Source organism: Saccopteryx bilineata, chromosome 11, assembly GCF_036850765.1.
Source record: "Saccopteryx bilineata isolate mSacBil1 chromosome 11, mSacBil1_pri_phased_curated, whole genome shotgun sequence".
Taxonomy (NCBI): domain Eukaryota; kingdom Metazoa; phylum Chordata; class Mammalia; order Chiroptera; family Emballonuridae; genus Saccopteryx; species Saccopteryx bilineata.
The window spans coordinates 1,731,160-1,746,577 of NC_089500.1; the positions used below are offsets into that span (position 1 = coordinate 1,731,160).

At 53.0% G+C, this 15,418-nt stretch overlaps 1 protein-coding gene across 6 annotated transcripts in view; it reads left to right on the forward strand.

The window, feature by feature from the left end:
• Positions 1 to 15,418, forward strand: part of MBP (myelin basic protein) — a 74,998-nt gene that overhangs the window by 31,399 nt on the left and 28,181 nt on the right. For all 6 annotated transcript variants that reach the window (XM_066247019.1, XM_066247018.1, XM_066247020.1 and 3 more), the window contains exon 3: positions 1,265 to 1,352. In XM_066247019.1, the coding sequence (XP_066103116.1) occupies positions 1,265 to 1,352 (88 nt within the window). The remainder of the gene's footprint in view (positions 1 to 1,264; positions 1,353 to 15,418) is intronic.

Here is a 15,418-nt window from a genome sequence, read left to right on the forward strand (position 1 = left end):
GCGACAGGTTGAAAGGGGGCCCCCGGTTTTAGATGTTAAAGCACGGGCTGCCGCGTCCACAGCGAATAAAGTGGTCACTAAGTTGTCATCATGAATGGCTTCTCAAATAAAAATTGTATTATTTTGCACTTGGTGCCGAACAGGACTAATACCAGCTGAGACACCAGATACGAAACAAATCCTAGGACTCAAAATTGTCATTGGCAAAAGAAACTGTTAAGAAATTCTTCCTGTTCCAAGCTTTACTCTCTTCTACAATTAAACAGGGAGACATAAAATATATACCATATTTTTCACTACATAGACGCAGTTTTTTTCCCCCGAAAGTGGAGGAGAAAATGCCTGTGCATCTTATGGAGCAAAAAAATACAGTATTTTATTAAATATTTTAACACAGCATTTGGTTCAGAATATTTTTGTTTCTTACTTTCCTCCTTAAAACCCTAGGAATGTCTTATGGTCTGGTGCGTCTTATGGAGGAAAAAATATGGTATATATTCACCCAGATTGGGTTCCCGTTGCCGGAACAGAAGCTGTCTATTTCGACCACTCTGACACAGGATAAAACGGAGATGTTTTCTCTCCAGCACTGGCCAGTGTCAGGCCCTGTGAGGTTTGGGGGCAGAAAAGTGTAGAAGCATGCTCCCCACTCTTAAAAAGTGTACAATGCAGCAGGGTAAGAGGAATGAGCAAACAAGATATTGGTGACGATGTCCATTCTCAGGGGCAGGGGTTAGGAAGGCCACTGGGCAGAGGGACACAGAGGGGGATGGAGGCCAAGTGGGGTCAAAGTTCCCAGGCCTCTGCCCACACCAGAGTCAAGGGCAGGAGTGAGGGTGCTCCAAGCAGACAGACAGCAAGGCTTGTTTGCCTTGTCCTCTGAGAAAGGCTGTGGATGTTTGTCCCCTGGTCCCGGGAGGGACCCTGCCTACCGCACCCCCAACCACACCGGGAGATGATTTTAACCATGTCAACACGCTAGAAAATAGGGCTGGGGTGAGGGTCATTTACTTTATCTGAGGTGATACTCAGTTTCTTCTGCATGAAACGCTACCCCCACCCCTCCAGGACGAGAGAAAGCTTCACACCCAGGCAGAGAGAACCAGCTGGGGGAGTTCAGGGTCCTATACGGAAAACCCACCTGAACTCCTGAACCGAGTGAGCCGTACGCAAGAAGGCGATGGTCCGCGACAGGGTGCGTCGTGAGGACAGGCACGCAGTACACTGTTTTGTTGATAAAGCGCCGTTTTGCTCTGTTTTCCAGGATGGTGACGCTAACAGAGGAGCATCTGAGAAAAAGAGGCACCTTCATGAACCTTCCCGTGAGACCTCGGGAGACAACGATGTATTCGGTATGTGAGGTCGTAATCTGGAGACGTGATATCATATGACAGCTGTATGTGTGCACGTGCCTTTGCCTTCGGGGAAGGGTTCAGTTTTGTTTTTTTTAGTCCCATGGGTCATCCATGACTCTGTGCTCATTGTTGAAAATGTGACTCTGCAGCAATGTGGGAGGTGAGCCTTTCGTCGGCGTCTCACAATCCGTTGTCCCGATGATGCAACCACCCAGTGACCGGGAGCTGCCCCGTCTTGTGTTTGCCCGTTCTGGGTCTGTTCCGCTTGCTCTTCTTCAACACATGGGGAGGGGAGGTATCTCAGATTTCCCCTTCTGTGCGATATTTGTCTGATCGGCTCATGCATGCGTGGGCGCTGGGAAGCCAAACGGTGCCCATAGAAAAATCACGAGCGAGGAAATGAAAGGTGCCTGGAGCCTTGATACCATGGACGGAGCAAAGGGTGAGGCAGCACCCCTGGCTGGCGGGGGCCCCGTGCGCTCTTCCGATTATCGGGGGAGGGCAGCGTGGGCAGCTTTCAGTGGCCTGTCTGCATGTGGCTTCTTTCAAGACAAGGTCTGTTTGTGAACCTCTAAAGGGAAGGTTTCTTCACACCATCTCGTTCCTCCTGCGCTCCAACTCCGTGTGTGTATAAACACAGGCAAGGAAATGACATGTCAATGACCCGTTTTAGGTTTTGAGAGTACATTTGAGAATTATGTTGGCCCAGCGCGCTGACTTTTACAGCAAGCATCATCTTGATCAACAGTCTCCTGCTTGCTTGCATTAGGATTTTTCATCACCATGACGACCACCTTGTTACTATCAGACACACACACACCGTGTAGATACATGTATGTGGCACAGAGGGAAAGAGGTCTGGAACACGCCTTTCCTTCCAAATGAAGGACAGGGCACGATTCCCGCGGCCCCTCCAAAGGCGGCCCCCTCTCCCCTCCTCATACAGAAGCCCAACTTGGAGAATGACTATCCTGAGTGGAATGTGAAAACCAATGGAAATGCGAATATATACTTTGGTCGTGTTGCAAGCTTGGATTTGTCTTTTCCTGGGAGGAGTCACCACGAGCGGGCTTCAGCCTGTCCCGTGGGCCGTGATGTCCCCGTGCCCGGGTCGCTGAGCCGCTCATGTGTCAGCGGGATGAGCGTGCCTGGCACCTGCCGGGCTCTCGGCTGTCCAGGGGTCAGGAGACGGCACCCTCACCGCCACCTCTGCAGCAGGCACCGCTGATACTCGACTCAGGCTGAGTCACCGTGGAGGGAATGTGGGAGGATCTGACCGCACCCTCACTCCACCTGACCGTGAGCGAGGCGGCCCAGTGCCTCCCAGGTTCCCGTCACTCTGGGCCCCGAGTCATGCGGGCGGTGTGAGGCCCCACAGGGCTGCTGGGCATCTGCTTGGCACCTAGTGTTCCCCATTCCTAATTCTTTCCTGGAATCCATAGAAACCCTGGTCTGCAGGTGAAAGTGCGGTGACCTCCCGGCCGCCCATCTTCTCTTAACCAAACAGAAATTCCTCGAGTGGGAGAAGGAGCCAGGCCTTCGTGACGTTCTCTGAACCACGAGTCATTGGCAGCCAGGCCACCGTCACCTCCCAGGCCCTGCGAGTCATTCTGTCCCTGTGTCAGAAAGATCCAGGCGGTGAGGACTGAGCAGTCCCCTTGTCTGTCACCTAGTCATTGCCGCACGGCAGTCAGGTCTCTGTGTCGTCCTTGGGCTGGGCAGAGTCCCCACTGAGGACTGACTAGTGACCTTGGGACAGTGTGTGGCCAGGGACTGAGGATGGCCAGCCACATGGCGTGTGCTCAAACCACAGGGTGCACACACCAGGCCTCCTTCCTCCTGGCTCTGCCCGGCCGGTGCCTGCCACTCACCCAGGACCAGTGGCGTAGCGGACATAACTGGCGCCCGGGCTCCAGCCAACTCTTTATTGGCGCCCCTCCCCTTCTACTGTGCTTTGCTTGTTTGTCTTGGTGCCCCGGGCATGATAGACCCCCTTGCCCCTCCCCCCACGCTACTGCCCAGGACTGCTGTTTCCTTTTCCATGGCCTGGGGAAAATCCCACTGGAAGGCTGTTTTTTTTAGAGCTAAGCAGATAACACATGAAATCACATTTCTTTAATCTTATTTTTATTAATTTTAATGCAGTGACATTGATAAATCAGGGTACATATGTTCCGAGAAAACATCTCCAGATTATTTTGACCTTTGATTATGCTGCCGTGCAGCATCACTCAAAGTCAAATCGTCCTCCGTCACCTTCTATCTGGTTTTCTTTGTGCCTCTACCCTCCCCCCACTCCCTCCCTCTCCTTCCTCGCCCCTTCCCCACCCCTCCACCCCACTCCCTGTTACCATCACATTTTTGTCCATGTCTCTGAGTCTCATTTTTATATCCCATCTATGCATTGGTTCATATAGTTCTTAGTTTTTTTCTGATTTACTTATTTCACTCCGTATAATGTTATCAAGGTCCATCCATGTTATTGTAAATGATCCGATGTCATCATTTCTTATGGCTGATTGTATTCCATAGTATATATGTACCAAAGCTTTTTAATCCACTTGTCCTCTGATGGACACTTGGGCTGTTTCCAGATCTTCGCTATTGTGAACAATGCTGCTATAAACATGGGGGTGCATTTCTCCTTCTGGAACTGTTCTATGGTGTCCTTGGGATATATTCCTAAAAGTGGGATGGCTGGGTCAAAAGGCAGTTCGATTTTCAAATTAAAACCACAATGAGATATCACCTCACACCCGTTAGAATGGCGCTCATCAACAAAACAACACAGAATAAGTGCTGGTGAGGATGTGGAGAAAAGGGAACCCTCCTGCACTGCTGGTGGGAATGCAGACTGGTGCAGCCTCTATGGAAAACAGTATGGAGATTCCTCAAAAAATTGAAAACTGAAATCACATTTTAAATCGCTTTCTGTCGTTGGTTTCCTGACCCGGACACTTCAGGGCAGTCTCTCCTGGGCACCCGAAGAGGAAGCAGACGTTGTCAGGGTGTTGCCTGAGCTTTGGAGAAGCAGGTTGTTTTGCAGTAGGCCGGTCACTGGGCTTTTATTAAAACCACACACCCACACGTGACACACACTGTCCTCGTCGTTTGAAAACCAGGCTGGAAGGAAGGTGCCGTCGCCCAATCCTTCCCTCCAAGTCCCCCACCGCCCGGCCGCAGGGCTCAGTGAGGTGGGGTACGTCCACGTCAGCTGAGGGGAGCAGAGCTGGGGTCTCCCTCAGTGACACTGACAAAGGAGAGGAGTCCCCAAGAGAGGGCGCCCCTGCTCTTTCCAGAACCGTGGCTCCTTTCAGCCGGGACCCAAGTCCACCGAGTTCGAGCTATAAGGAGGGGCCCGTCCGAGTCTTCAGGGTCATCGGGAAGGATGCTGAGTCGGGAGAGCACCACTGCCCCGCTCCAGCGGACAGCACCTTGCACGGCCCGAGTAGGGCCACGTTCTACCGAAAATCACCAGCAAAATGCCTGCCGGTTCATTGCTCAGATAGTGGACTAGCTGGTGCCATTGGTCCTGCAGCTCCAACAGGACAGCTCCATGAACTGCCACCTGTGGGACGGCCAGAGGGGGGCCAGCGGGCAAGGGCTGTCGCCTGCCAGGTGCCGGGGCTCTGTCTGAAGCCAGCGTGACCTGTGGCGGTCAAATGCATTATTGAATTATGCGTGTGGGTGGCTTTCCCCTATGGCTGGCTTTTCTGCTCTGAGGCTAATTTCCCTCACATGGTAAGGTCCCTGGGACCTGGTCAGTGGCATCTGAGGGAGTGGTTGGGGAACCCCGCCTTGCCCTGCAGCCCTGTCCCCTACCCCCCCCCACGGCCTCTGCAAACTGCTGTAGTCATGGAAAAGGCCACCTGGACCGGGTGTCCTGAGGCCTGAGCTCTTGATACAGGGAAACTCTGCCTCTGGGCCACTGCCAAGCAGGTGACGTGCAAATGTGTGTGAGGTTGTGCCTCAGAGCATGTGTGTACATGTGTAAGCGTAAAAATGTGGGCTGTGTGTGACCTGTGTGCAAGTGTGCACATGCGCTTGTGTGGAAATGTGTGTGGTGTGTGCACAGGTGTGTGTTCAGATGTATGTGCAAGCATGCATGTGTGAGCTGTGTGTGTAAGCATGCACATGTGTACAAATGTGTGGTATGCTCACACATGTGTGTCTACGTGGGTGGGTGTATTTACATATATATGATCTGTCTACACAAAATATCTCCAACAATCAGAGTTGCTTTGTTGTTTAAATGACAAATTGCCAAGGTTACTCTCACGAGAGAGTTTACGTGAAAAGGGTGTCCGCAGACATGGCCGTCATTGGTATAGTTGTCTGACCTACAGTATGACTCCACGTGAAGGTAAAACCCCAACCACGTGGCCCCTGCGTGCTGAGGACAGCAGTCTGTTCCCACTAAGGAGCTCCATCCCCTGGGAAAAAAGTGCCCAGCGTCCACCCTTCCAGTGTCCCTGCCCACAGCGCCTCCCTGCAAGCACCCCAGTGCCCGTGAGGACAGGCTGGAACCAGGAAACAGTAGGTGTCACTGCGGACGCAGGTGTGGACTCCGGCTGGGCAATGTCCTCGTGACACCAGAGGCCCTGCTAGTGTCCCCCAACTCCCGAAGGCCACACTGACCTGTCACAGGGGAAGTTGGGTGGGTCAGCTTCCACCTGGCCTTCTAACCTTAGGAGACAGACATCCCTATATCTCATTCTAAAGAGAGAGACCGGAGGTGTCTCCCGGGAGGGCATGGGCTGACACAGGCTCCACGCACCACCCTGTGTCTCCACAGGTGAGAGCAGGTGAGGGAGGACAATGCCCAGCCCAGGAAGGAGCTGGGCAGTGGGCAGCACGGCTGTGTGAAGGTGGAGAGTGGTCCACGCCGGTGGGAGGAGGTGGTGGCCAGGGCTCGCCTGCTATGTTTTTGGTTAGCACAGCACATCCTGTCCTGCTGTCCTGCTGGGTGTAGGACCTGATGACACTGTGGCCCAACAGAGGCTGGTTGCTGGGGGCAGTGAGTTGGCAGTGCAGCCGAGCTGGGGGGGCACCGCAGGGCAGCCCTGGGCAAAGGAGACCACTGCTGCCTGCCCTGCAGGCCCACCCCACAGGTTCCAGCCTTCGGAATGACATATGGGACTAGAGGTCACTTACGGCCAGCAGAGCCACAATGGGACAACTGAGCAACTTCCAGAACAAAGAGGGGTACAGACCTCACAAGGGCACAAATAGCAGCTGTGATGGGCATAGCTGCTGAGCAGCGGCCTATCCCAGCTCGAGACCTGGGACTCAGAATCTCGGGTCCCGGTGTGAAAGCACCCATATTCAGTTTCTATCACTCAATGTTACTGTTTTTAATTTCACCCCACACCCGGTAGCATTTGTTACGTGGAGTCGGGAGCTGCAGTGTGGCTATGGGACTGTCTCCCTGGATTCCTCAGCCACCAAGACCCCTGGGCTGGTCAGTGGCTATGGGAAGAACAGTCCCTGCAGGGGGGACGGTCCACAGCGGGCAGCCCGTGCGCACACCTCTCCCCACAGAGCCCCCTGCCTGCCCCCCCCCCGCAGATTGGGAGGTGCTGTGACCCTGCTTTTCACTTTCTCCAGTGCCTGTGTCACTGCTGAGTCACTGCCGTGTCCCCACACTCCATCGGCACTGCCGGCCCTTAGCCCCCCACCTCCAAAACCCAGAGGCTCCGTTCAGAACCAGCCCCACCCACAGCTGCACCCCCAGGGGACCTCTCAGGACCTGGGCTGTGATGACCATGGCAGGGGGCCTTCGACATGGACAGTGAATGTGACATGGTGTTAGCCACGTCAGTTTTATCATCCAGGACGTTAAAGGTGACTTCACGCTGTTTATAGCAGTCACTAGCCAATGAAATGTGGGTAAAGCGCATCCTTTTGTTCATGCCAAACTCAGGATGTGCCGGTAGGTAGATGCCGTGAGTCTCAGGCTGGCCTCGTTTCAGGGCGGCGGTCCAACCAAGGTCCATGTGACAGATGATCTGCATAAGGGGACACTCCTGCCTTTGCCCCAGCCCCTCTGACAGTAAGGACCCTCCTGGAGGGTTGCGTCTTATATGTTATCTGATTGTTTTAGAAAGTTACCTCCAGTCCAAACTTTCTAATTTAAATTGTTCCCACAAATTGGGTCTTCATGGTCTATTTCTTTCTCCTGGAACCTCTGTTAGGAACCACTGACCCAGTGGACAGGTGTTCTAACCAGAGGTCTGGTCACCGGAAAGTGGGACATGCCCCGGAAGCAGGGACAAGGGGGGCTGGCCGCAGAAGTCAACACACTCGCCCACTCTCACAGTGTACAGCGACAGTCACACACACTCAGACGCTCTATGACACTCACACACACACAGTGGAAGGGCAGGAGGGAGGGACAGGACCTGAGCCCCTTGGCGGTGTCATTCCCCCTCCCCCCACCGTTAGTGGCAGCTTCAGACACCGGCAGGCCCAGCAGGTGGGACCTGTGTCTGAAGGTGCCACTGTTTGTACATGAGGTCGGTCACCACAGCTCTGCCTGGAGGGCAGTCGTCCCCAGCAGGCAGTTGTCACCGTAATGACAATTAAGTGGGATTAGTAGTCACTTCAGTGAGATCACAGGAGAGACATCCTCTCTGGGCTGGCGTGTGAGCAACTCCCATGGACGCCATGTGTTAGAGGTAGGCAGACCGACCTCCGTGTTGGACATTCCTTCTCGCTCCACTCTGGGTCCACGAGGAATCACGTGGATAAACTGTCACACACACCCCCATCACAATGCCAAGCAGCTTCTCAACCTGTGACAGAGCAAGTGGAGATGAAAAGCTTCATCCCCCACAAACCACTTTGGAACAAAGAGGTCTCATGCACCACAGGTGGACATTTGTGGAGATTCAGGGGAAAGGGGGACTTGGCAACCCACTCCCGCCCTGCTGTGAGCAGTACGAACCTGGCAATCAGAACTAAGCAGGGCAATGACACCAACCCAGAACCCCGGTGCCTGCCACAGCGCTGGACAGATGATGTCATACAACTCCATCCTTTAGCGACTCAGACACCAGGACCCCTTGGAAATTACCCAAGACTGGTAGGAAATAACACCCAATCATCGATGGGATAAAAATTTAAAATGTTACAGTGAGAGTCATGGAGAATTTTTTATCTATTTTGGAGAACTTGTTAGTACACATACGTCCATACATAAGAGTATATGAATTTATCGTGACATGCAAATGTTGACTTTCTATATGTGATGATTTCCTTATGAAATTATCGGTCTATTCGAGGTTCACGCAACAAAACATTAAAAGACATTATTGTAAGTACCCGTTGTGATTAGGTTAGAATTTTCATAAATAAACCTCTTAAAGAATCTATTTCCACTAAATGAACAGATTGGGAATATTTTTTATTTCTTCAGTTGGAAACTATAAAATGTAAATGGTGACTGATTATATACTGATGAATAAGTATCTCAGAATGATTTCTAAAAAAGAAAATAAACAACACCCCCCGAATACTATGCCATCTAAAATACTACTAGTATGCATTGGCTAAAATAATATATGCCTAGAAATAGTTAAAGCAGCAGAGATGGATACTGCTTTTTTATAAATATCTTAGAATATCTCCTTTATTCCCATGTATCTAATTGTTACACTACCTTTTTTTTCCCTGAAAATTCCTGTTTTATTGCCTGAGGGTTTTTTGGTAAGTATTTCACTAACTCTATTCCCATACTTGAAGAATTTGAAAGTTATTTTTATCCTTAAAAGATAGCAGTGTCTGCCGCTGGCTGGTACCCACTGAGCCGCGGGCACCTCCCGGGTGCTGGGCCCGACTGCCTGTGAAAAGCAGACATTGTGTGCAGGGCCCCGGTCCTCACACCAGACATTTGACACCATTGTTCCTGTGGCCTCCAGGGACAGAAAGTGCTGCCGTGCAGATCTGCGACTGTCCCCAAGAAAAGATCTAAAAAGTAAGCCCTCTCTTTACCAAAACACCCAAGAGTGGATGTATCTGTGAAGGTTTTACATTGTAACCCATGGATTATGCCCAGGGGTCCTGCAAAACTGAGTCTATATACATGGTGACTGTTTCTGATGGTTGTCCAAGTAATGAATGATCAAAGTATCCTCTGAATAGTTACCAAATAATACAAATCTTTTTTTTTAAGAGTGAGGTTTAAACTTGATTCTATGTCGTAGCTAAGGAAAGGGATGCCTGTCAAAGGAGTTCATGCAGGGTGGGCTCTTGCTCCCTGTTCACCTGACAAAGGCAAAATGCCAAAGCAAGGTGACCCAATGCCCTGGGTCAGGTCTTCTTGGACCTGCTGTTGCCCAGGGCATTGGGAAGCTTGCCGCTTTCTGCACATCCACCTCCTCTCCTGTCTTTAATCTGGAAAAATTGCAGGTAGATGTTGGATAGTCATGCCTTCAACATGCACACCTGCACTTGACTGCGACTCCTGGTTTGGCTGTACCTCCGCAGTGGCCGCTCCTCTCTCTGGCTTGCTTTTGTAACGCCGTGGTCACTAGACAGGTCACATCGTTCCGCTGGTTACAGATAGATAATGTCGCTTCTGTTGCACAAATCTCTTTGGTTTTTTTGCTTTTAGTGTCAATTCTTCCAAAATAGACCGTCTTATATTATGTCATGGTTTAGCAGACAAACTTCAGACTTGAAGGGGAAGAAAACGGACACTATGAGAAAACCCTAGCCCCTCAGTCTTGACCTTGTACAGGACATGGATGCGGGGCATAGAGATGCATTTCATCCATGCACCTGGGGTTCTATTATTCATATGTGATTCTGTTTTAACAAATTTCTCAACGGTGAGAGCAGTTTACCTATTGTTAGGAAAGCGAAGGTAACTCGTAGCCATGCAGACACATGATACAAGCTTCACAGCATTTGCCTCTCTCGGATCCGTGATGAAAGGGTTGCATGAAAAACGTTTCCTCTGGGGACAGTACGGGTGCTAGAAGCTCACCTCTGTGTTTCTTTCTGGTTCTCTCTCCCCTCAGCCTCTCAGGGATAAGTGAGCACAAACCCCTTCTTTTTCCCGTTTACTCGCAGCTCCTCCCGACGTCAGTGTTGCTGTATCAAAGTGACAGCTCTCCTCTGACATCCAGTCCCATGAGATAAGGTCGTGTGCCGTTCACTTATCTGCATTCACCTTCTGAGTTTGGTGCCCTGGGTCCCTGTCGAGGATCTCGGGTGGCCCTGGGTCTAAATTAAATATAAATTACCCCCCAGAGGACTGGCTTCCTTTTGGCAAGCGTACACAGCCTTCTTCTCATTTCAAGGTAGTTGTTATTAATTTTATTCATGAGATTAAACTAAAGACATCTGTTTAAAACTACCTTCCATGTCCAGCGTGAAGCGTCAGCCATGCACATCGTAACTGGCGGTAGCTGCTCACTCTCTGGGCGCACACCTGGGCTGAGGGGCAACTAAATTCTCATACTCCGGGTCCTGAAGTCTGACTTCCGCGCTGGGCTTGGGCAATCAGAGCACGTGGGTTTGGGTGCCCGCTGCCCGTGTGCTGGGATAAGACCCTCTGAGCCTGGTTGCCTAGGAGACAAAATTGGGCTGGTGGCCTGGGCTCTTTTGTGGGCCATGGGGACAAGCGTGAAGGAGTGTCAGAGAGGACTTCACAAACATCACATCCTCAGTCCCATCAGTGTCCGTTGGCTGGCCTCTTACCATTCTGACTTGTAATTTCAGACCTTTCTCCCACGTTCTATTTGCCCACCAGGAATGTCCCCTCTGCACCTCCCACAAAAGGTGTCACCTTTGCTCCTGCATCTTTCCCTCCCTTCTTGCACATGTCTTCAGCTGGGGCTGGTTGGGAGCAGGGCAGGCCCTGAGTGTCGGCTCAGCCTCACCCACACCACATGCCCGGCAACAGCCAGCGAGGGCTCCGCACTTGGATCTCCCCTTTGACCTGACCTGTGCCCGTTGCCCCCAGTGCCACCCCCATAGGCATGCCTCAAACCATGTGTGTGCATGTTGGGGGTCACACTGTTTGGGGTATGTGTTTCAGTTGTCCGTTGTGGCATTTCTATTGGACAAAAGGAAGCAGGAAGCGAGGGATATCTCTTAGAGTCCCTAGGAGGACAATAGGACCCGTGTCAGGATGGGGGTGGGCGTTGGAGCAGTGACTGCCCAGAGCCAAGACAGGCCTTTTCCACCTTCTCAAGTGCCTGGAAGCAGACCCTGCCGCATGGAGACCCTGGGCCGCGCCTGAACCTAAGTCTGGGCTGAGCATCCTCTCTGAGCACGGGCTGGGCAGCCGGCGGAAGGTGGCGGCTCGAGCTCTGACCAGCTGGCAGGTAACATGATCCCTCCCCAAATCACTCCCAGCCCAGCGAGCCTGTGAGGAGTTTCAGGGTGTGAACGCCTCGCGTCAGGCGAAACTGCTTTTCAACTCAGATCAGAAATGAAGTCGTGGCTGCCTCCTGTCTCTCTCTCTCTCTCTCTCTCTCTCTCTCTCTCTCTCACACACACACACACACACACACACACACAAGGCAGGAGGCTCGCAGAGCCATTTGGAAGGACAACAGGGACGAAGGGCCAAAATGAGTCCAAGTAAAGGAAGTGACGGGGGGGGGGGGGGCTGGGAGCAAGGCCGGGGACAGCCTGCTTCTCTGTGGCCATTGAAGGTCATGATTGTTGGGACAAAGTTACTGTGAGACTCATCCGAGTGTGCCCATGGAACACCCTGTTTAAAATACCATCTTCACGGCCCCTGGGCTTGGGAAGCGGGGCCTACGACAGTCTCCCCCGTTGCACGGTGAAGAAACACAGGCCCCGGGACGGGCACAGCGGAGCCCCCGGCCCCACCCCTGCTGTGGGAGGGCTCAAGGGTGAGCTGTTTAGAGCAAATAAAAACTATATGTTCTGGGCACACAAAGGAGGCATTCGTGAGAACTGGGTGGGTTGATAAGACTCGTTTGTGAGAAGCGTTCTAAAGAGATCCCTGCGGCGGCCAGGCGGGAGGCCGCGTGCCTCTCATACATGCAGGATTTCTGCCACAGCAGCCCGCAGCCACACCGAGGCCTTTGTTCCCTCGCCCTCCGCGCTGACCCCCAGCGCAGCCCACCCGGGACAGACGCGTTCTGTAAAACAAGGAGGATCCTTTTCAGCCAGGCCCACACGGCAGATTCCATGGCCCCGCGGCCCCTCTGCGCAGAGCAGCTGGCAGGGCCAGGCACAGACACGCAGGGACCCCCAGGACCTTCTTCTGAAGTCAGGGTGAAGCCAACCCGGTGGGTGGTGCCGAAGGGAAGAAGAGGAGCGAAGGTGGCCCCGGTCAGTCCTGTAAGACACGGTCCAGAGCCCCCCCCCCCCCGGAAGGCAAGCGCCCTGCTCGCCAGGGAGGGGTGATGGATATGGGATCCGCTGGGCACAGGGTGTTAGTGGGGCAGCCGTGGCTGTGGCCATGGCCTTCATGACAGGAGCCCCTCAGTCATGACAGCTGTCAGTCTCTTCCAACGGTCGACGCTGTCCCCTGATGTCACCGCGCTCCTGGCTGGCATCTCTCTGCCCCTGTGTGATTTTAATATCAGCACCTTCCACAGGCCAGTACAAGCCCACCTGTGTTTTCTGGGGCTTATGCTAGCATTGCAATGATTAGTTTTGCTAGTGTTTTTTTTTAAGACGTTTTCTTGCAGACTCCTGTAGAGTCCACGCCACGGTGCAATACAGTTGGCGATGTTCCTGCGGCATCAGATCCGAGCCTCATACTTGTGCAACGTGCCGGGCTCCACGATTAGTGACTCCCGCAAAGCCGGGCGTTGGGCTTGCGTGTGACTAAAGCGGATGTTAACTGGCAAATGAAAACTGCACTAGCCCATCCAAAATAACAAAAACACGCCGCACATCCACAGACTTCTGCTCTCCCCGTCCCCCTTGCGCACAGGGAGAGGGTGCTGTCGGGGCACAGATGCCCTACTCTGCACCTCACAAACGCCCACAGTCAGGGACACAAAGCCCAACTGTTGCGAACATGTCAGTATTCAGCAGCTCTCATGTTCGTTCCTGCATCAGACCCAGGACAATGCAGCCACTGTTTCCCTCCACGTTTGTGCAGATTCCTCATAGCCCCAGAACCTGAAGCACAGCTAGAAAATCAGGCTCTTCCTGGGGCCACTGCAAAGCTAGCTTTGCGCCCTACAAAGTCCCCACGGCCCCGGACTGGCCACCGTGTCTTCATGTGCTGAGGGTGCCACAGAGTGTTTTCACAGATGGGCTGTAGATGTTGGCATTCCCACGTGCGTGGACAGAATCGGCAGTCGTGGGAGACGTGCCGCGTCCGACAAGCCCAGTTCCAGGGCGTGCGCGTGGCCGCCACAGGCACCCCTGACTCCCAGGAGCACAGACGAGGTCCCGGGTGTCCCGGGCACTGACTGCTTACCTTGGGCTTCCTCACTTGCAAGCAGTGGTGATAGTCGTTGAGTCAGTTACTCTGCCTTGCCAATAGAGACCAATGCGTTGACTGCGTGAGGACTGTCCATTGTGGGACCATCCCTTGAGCCCTGTGATTTTATTGGAAGACTGCAGAGAATTTCTTGCCTTTTGCTATTTATATGTGTGTTGAAGTTTGCATTGTGGATAGACAAACTCGTCACCTAGAGATGACCAGGGAGAATGACTGCATCACCCGTCGTCATGTGCAGTGACCCCTCGATGGTCCTCTTCCCGTCCCTGCCTGTCCCCCACTCAGAGCACACTCATCTCTTCTGGACGGCAGCCCCTCACATCTGCCCTCAACTGCAAGCCCGGCCTTCTTCTTCCTAAAGTCTGGTCTCTGTGCCCCACCCACCCACACACACCTGCTGGCATCTCCCGTTGCTCTGGGGGTGGGGGGATGGCCAGCCCCTTGCTCAGCCCTGAAAGCCCTGCGCAGTCTGGCCGTAGACCCCCACCTTCTGCCTCACCTCTCCCCTCCCCCATCTGCTCCCCCCTCAGTCTCTGGGCTTTGCTGCTTCTTCCTGGAGGACACGCCAAGCTTCTTCTGCCTGGGCCCCACCCTGGGTGTCCTAGTCTCCACAGGAGCACCCAACCCCACCCCAGGGCTCACGTGGCCACTGTCTCATTTCCCCAAATGTCCCTCCAGGGGCCTTCCGGTGTCTCTGTGTTCGTTCCTATTATTACTCGGTATGAAATGGCACGTTCTATCCACTTCCTGTGGCTGTCATGACAAATTACCACAAACCAGGTGACTTGAAACAAGAAGAATTTCTCCTCTCAGTCTGGAGGCCAAAGGCAGACCCCAGCTGGCGGCAGGACCACCGTCCCTGAAGGCCACCTTCTGGTGTTCCCAGAAGCCCTAGCCATCCCTTGTCTCGTAGACACATCAGCTCAGCCCCTGCGGCATCTCCCCGTGGCCTCTTCCCCGGGTGTCTAAGTCCCTCCTCTTAGTGAGATTCCGGTCATCCGGTCAGCGCCCACTCGGCTCCAATCTGACCCTATCTTCCCTTGAGGAGACCTACAAAAGACCCTATTTCTAAACAGGGTCACCTTCTTAGGTGCCAGGGGGTGTGGGACCTGGACATACAATTTGGGGACATGATTTCACCAATGCATCCATTTCTGTATGAGACAAGGACCCCTCTTGTTCATCACCGTGACCCAAACATCTAACATGGGACATTGCACATATGAGGTACTTAGTAAGAGGTGGATGGGTGGATGGGTAGTTAGATAGGTGAGTGGATGGGTGGGTGGTTCAGTGGCTGAAGAGCTGGGTGGGTGGGTGGGTAGTTGAATGGGTGGGTAGGTGGGGGTGGACAGGTGGATAGATGATGGGTGGGCAGGTGGATGAGTGGGCGGATGGGTAGATGGCTGTACAGATGGGGAGAGGATTGGATGTCCAGGTGGGTGGGCGGCTAGACAGATGAACGGCTGAATGGACGCTGTTGGGTAAATGTCAGTGAGCAGATTGTTGGACGGGCAGGTGGACGGATAGTATTACAGGAGAGGGTGGGTAAACCACATTTTCCGTAGATAAACAATAAAGATGAGAGAGAAAACCAACTAACTGACGTCCATGTAAA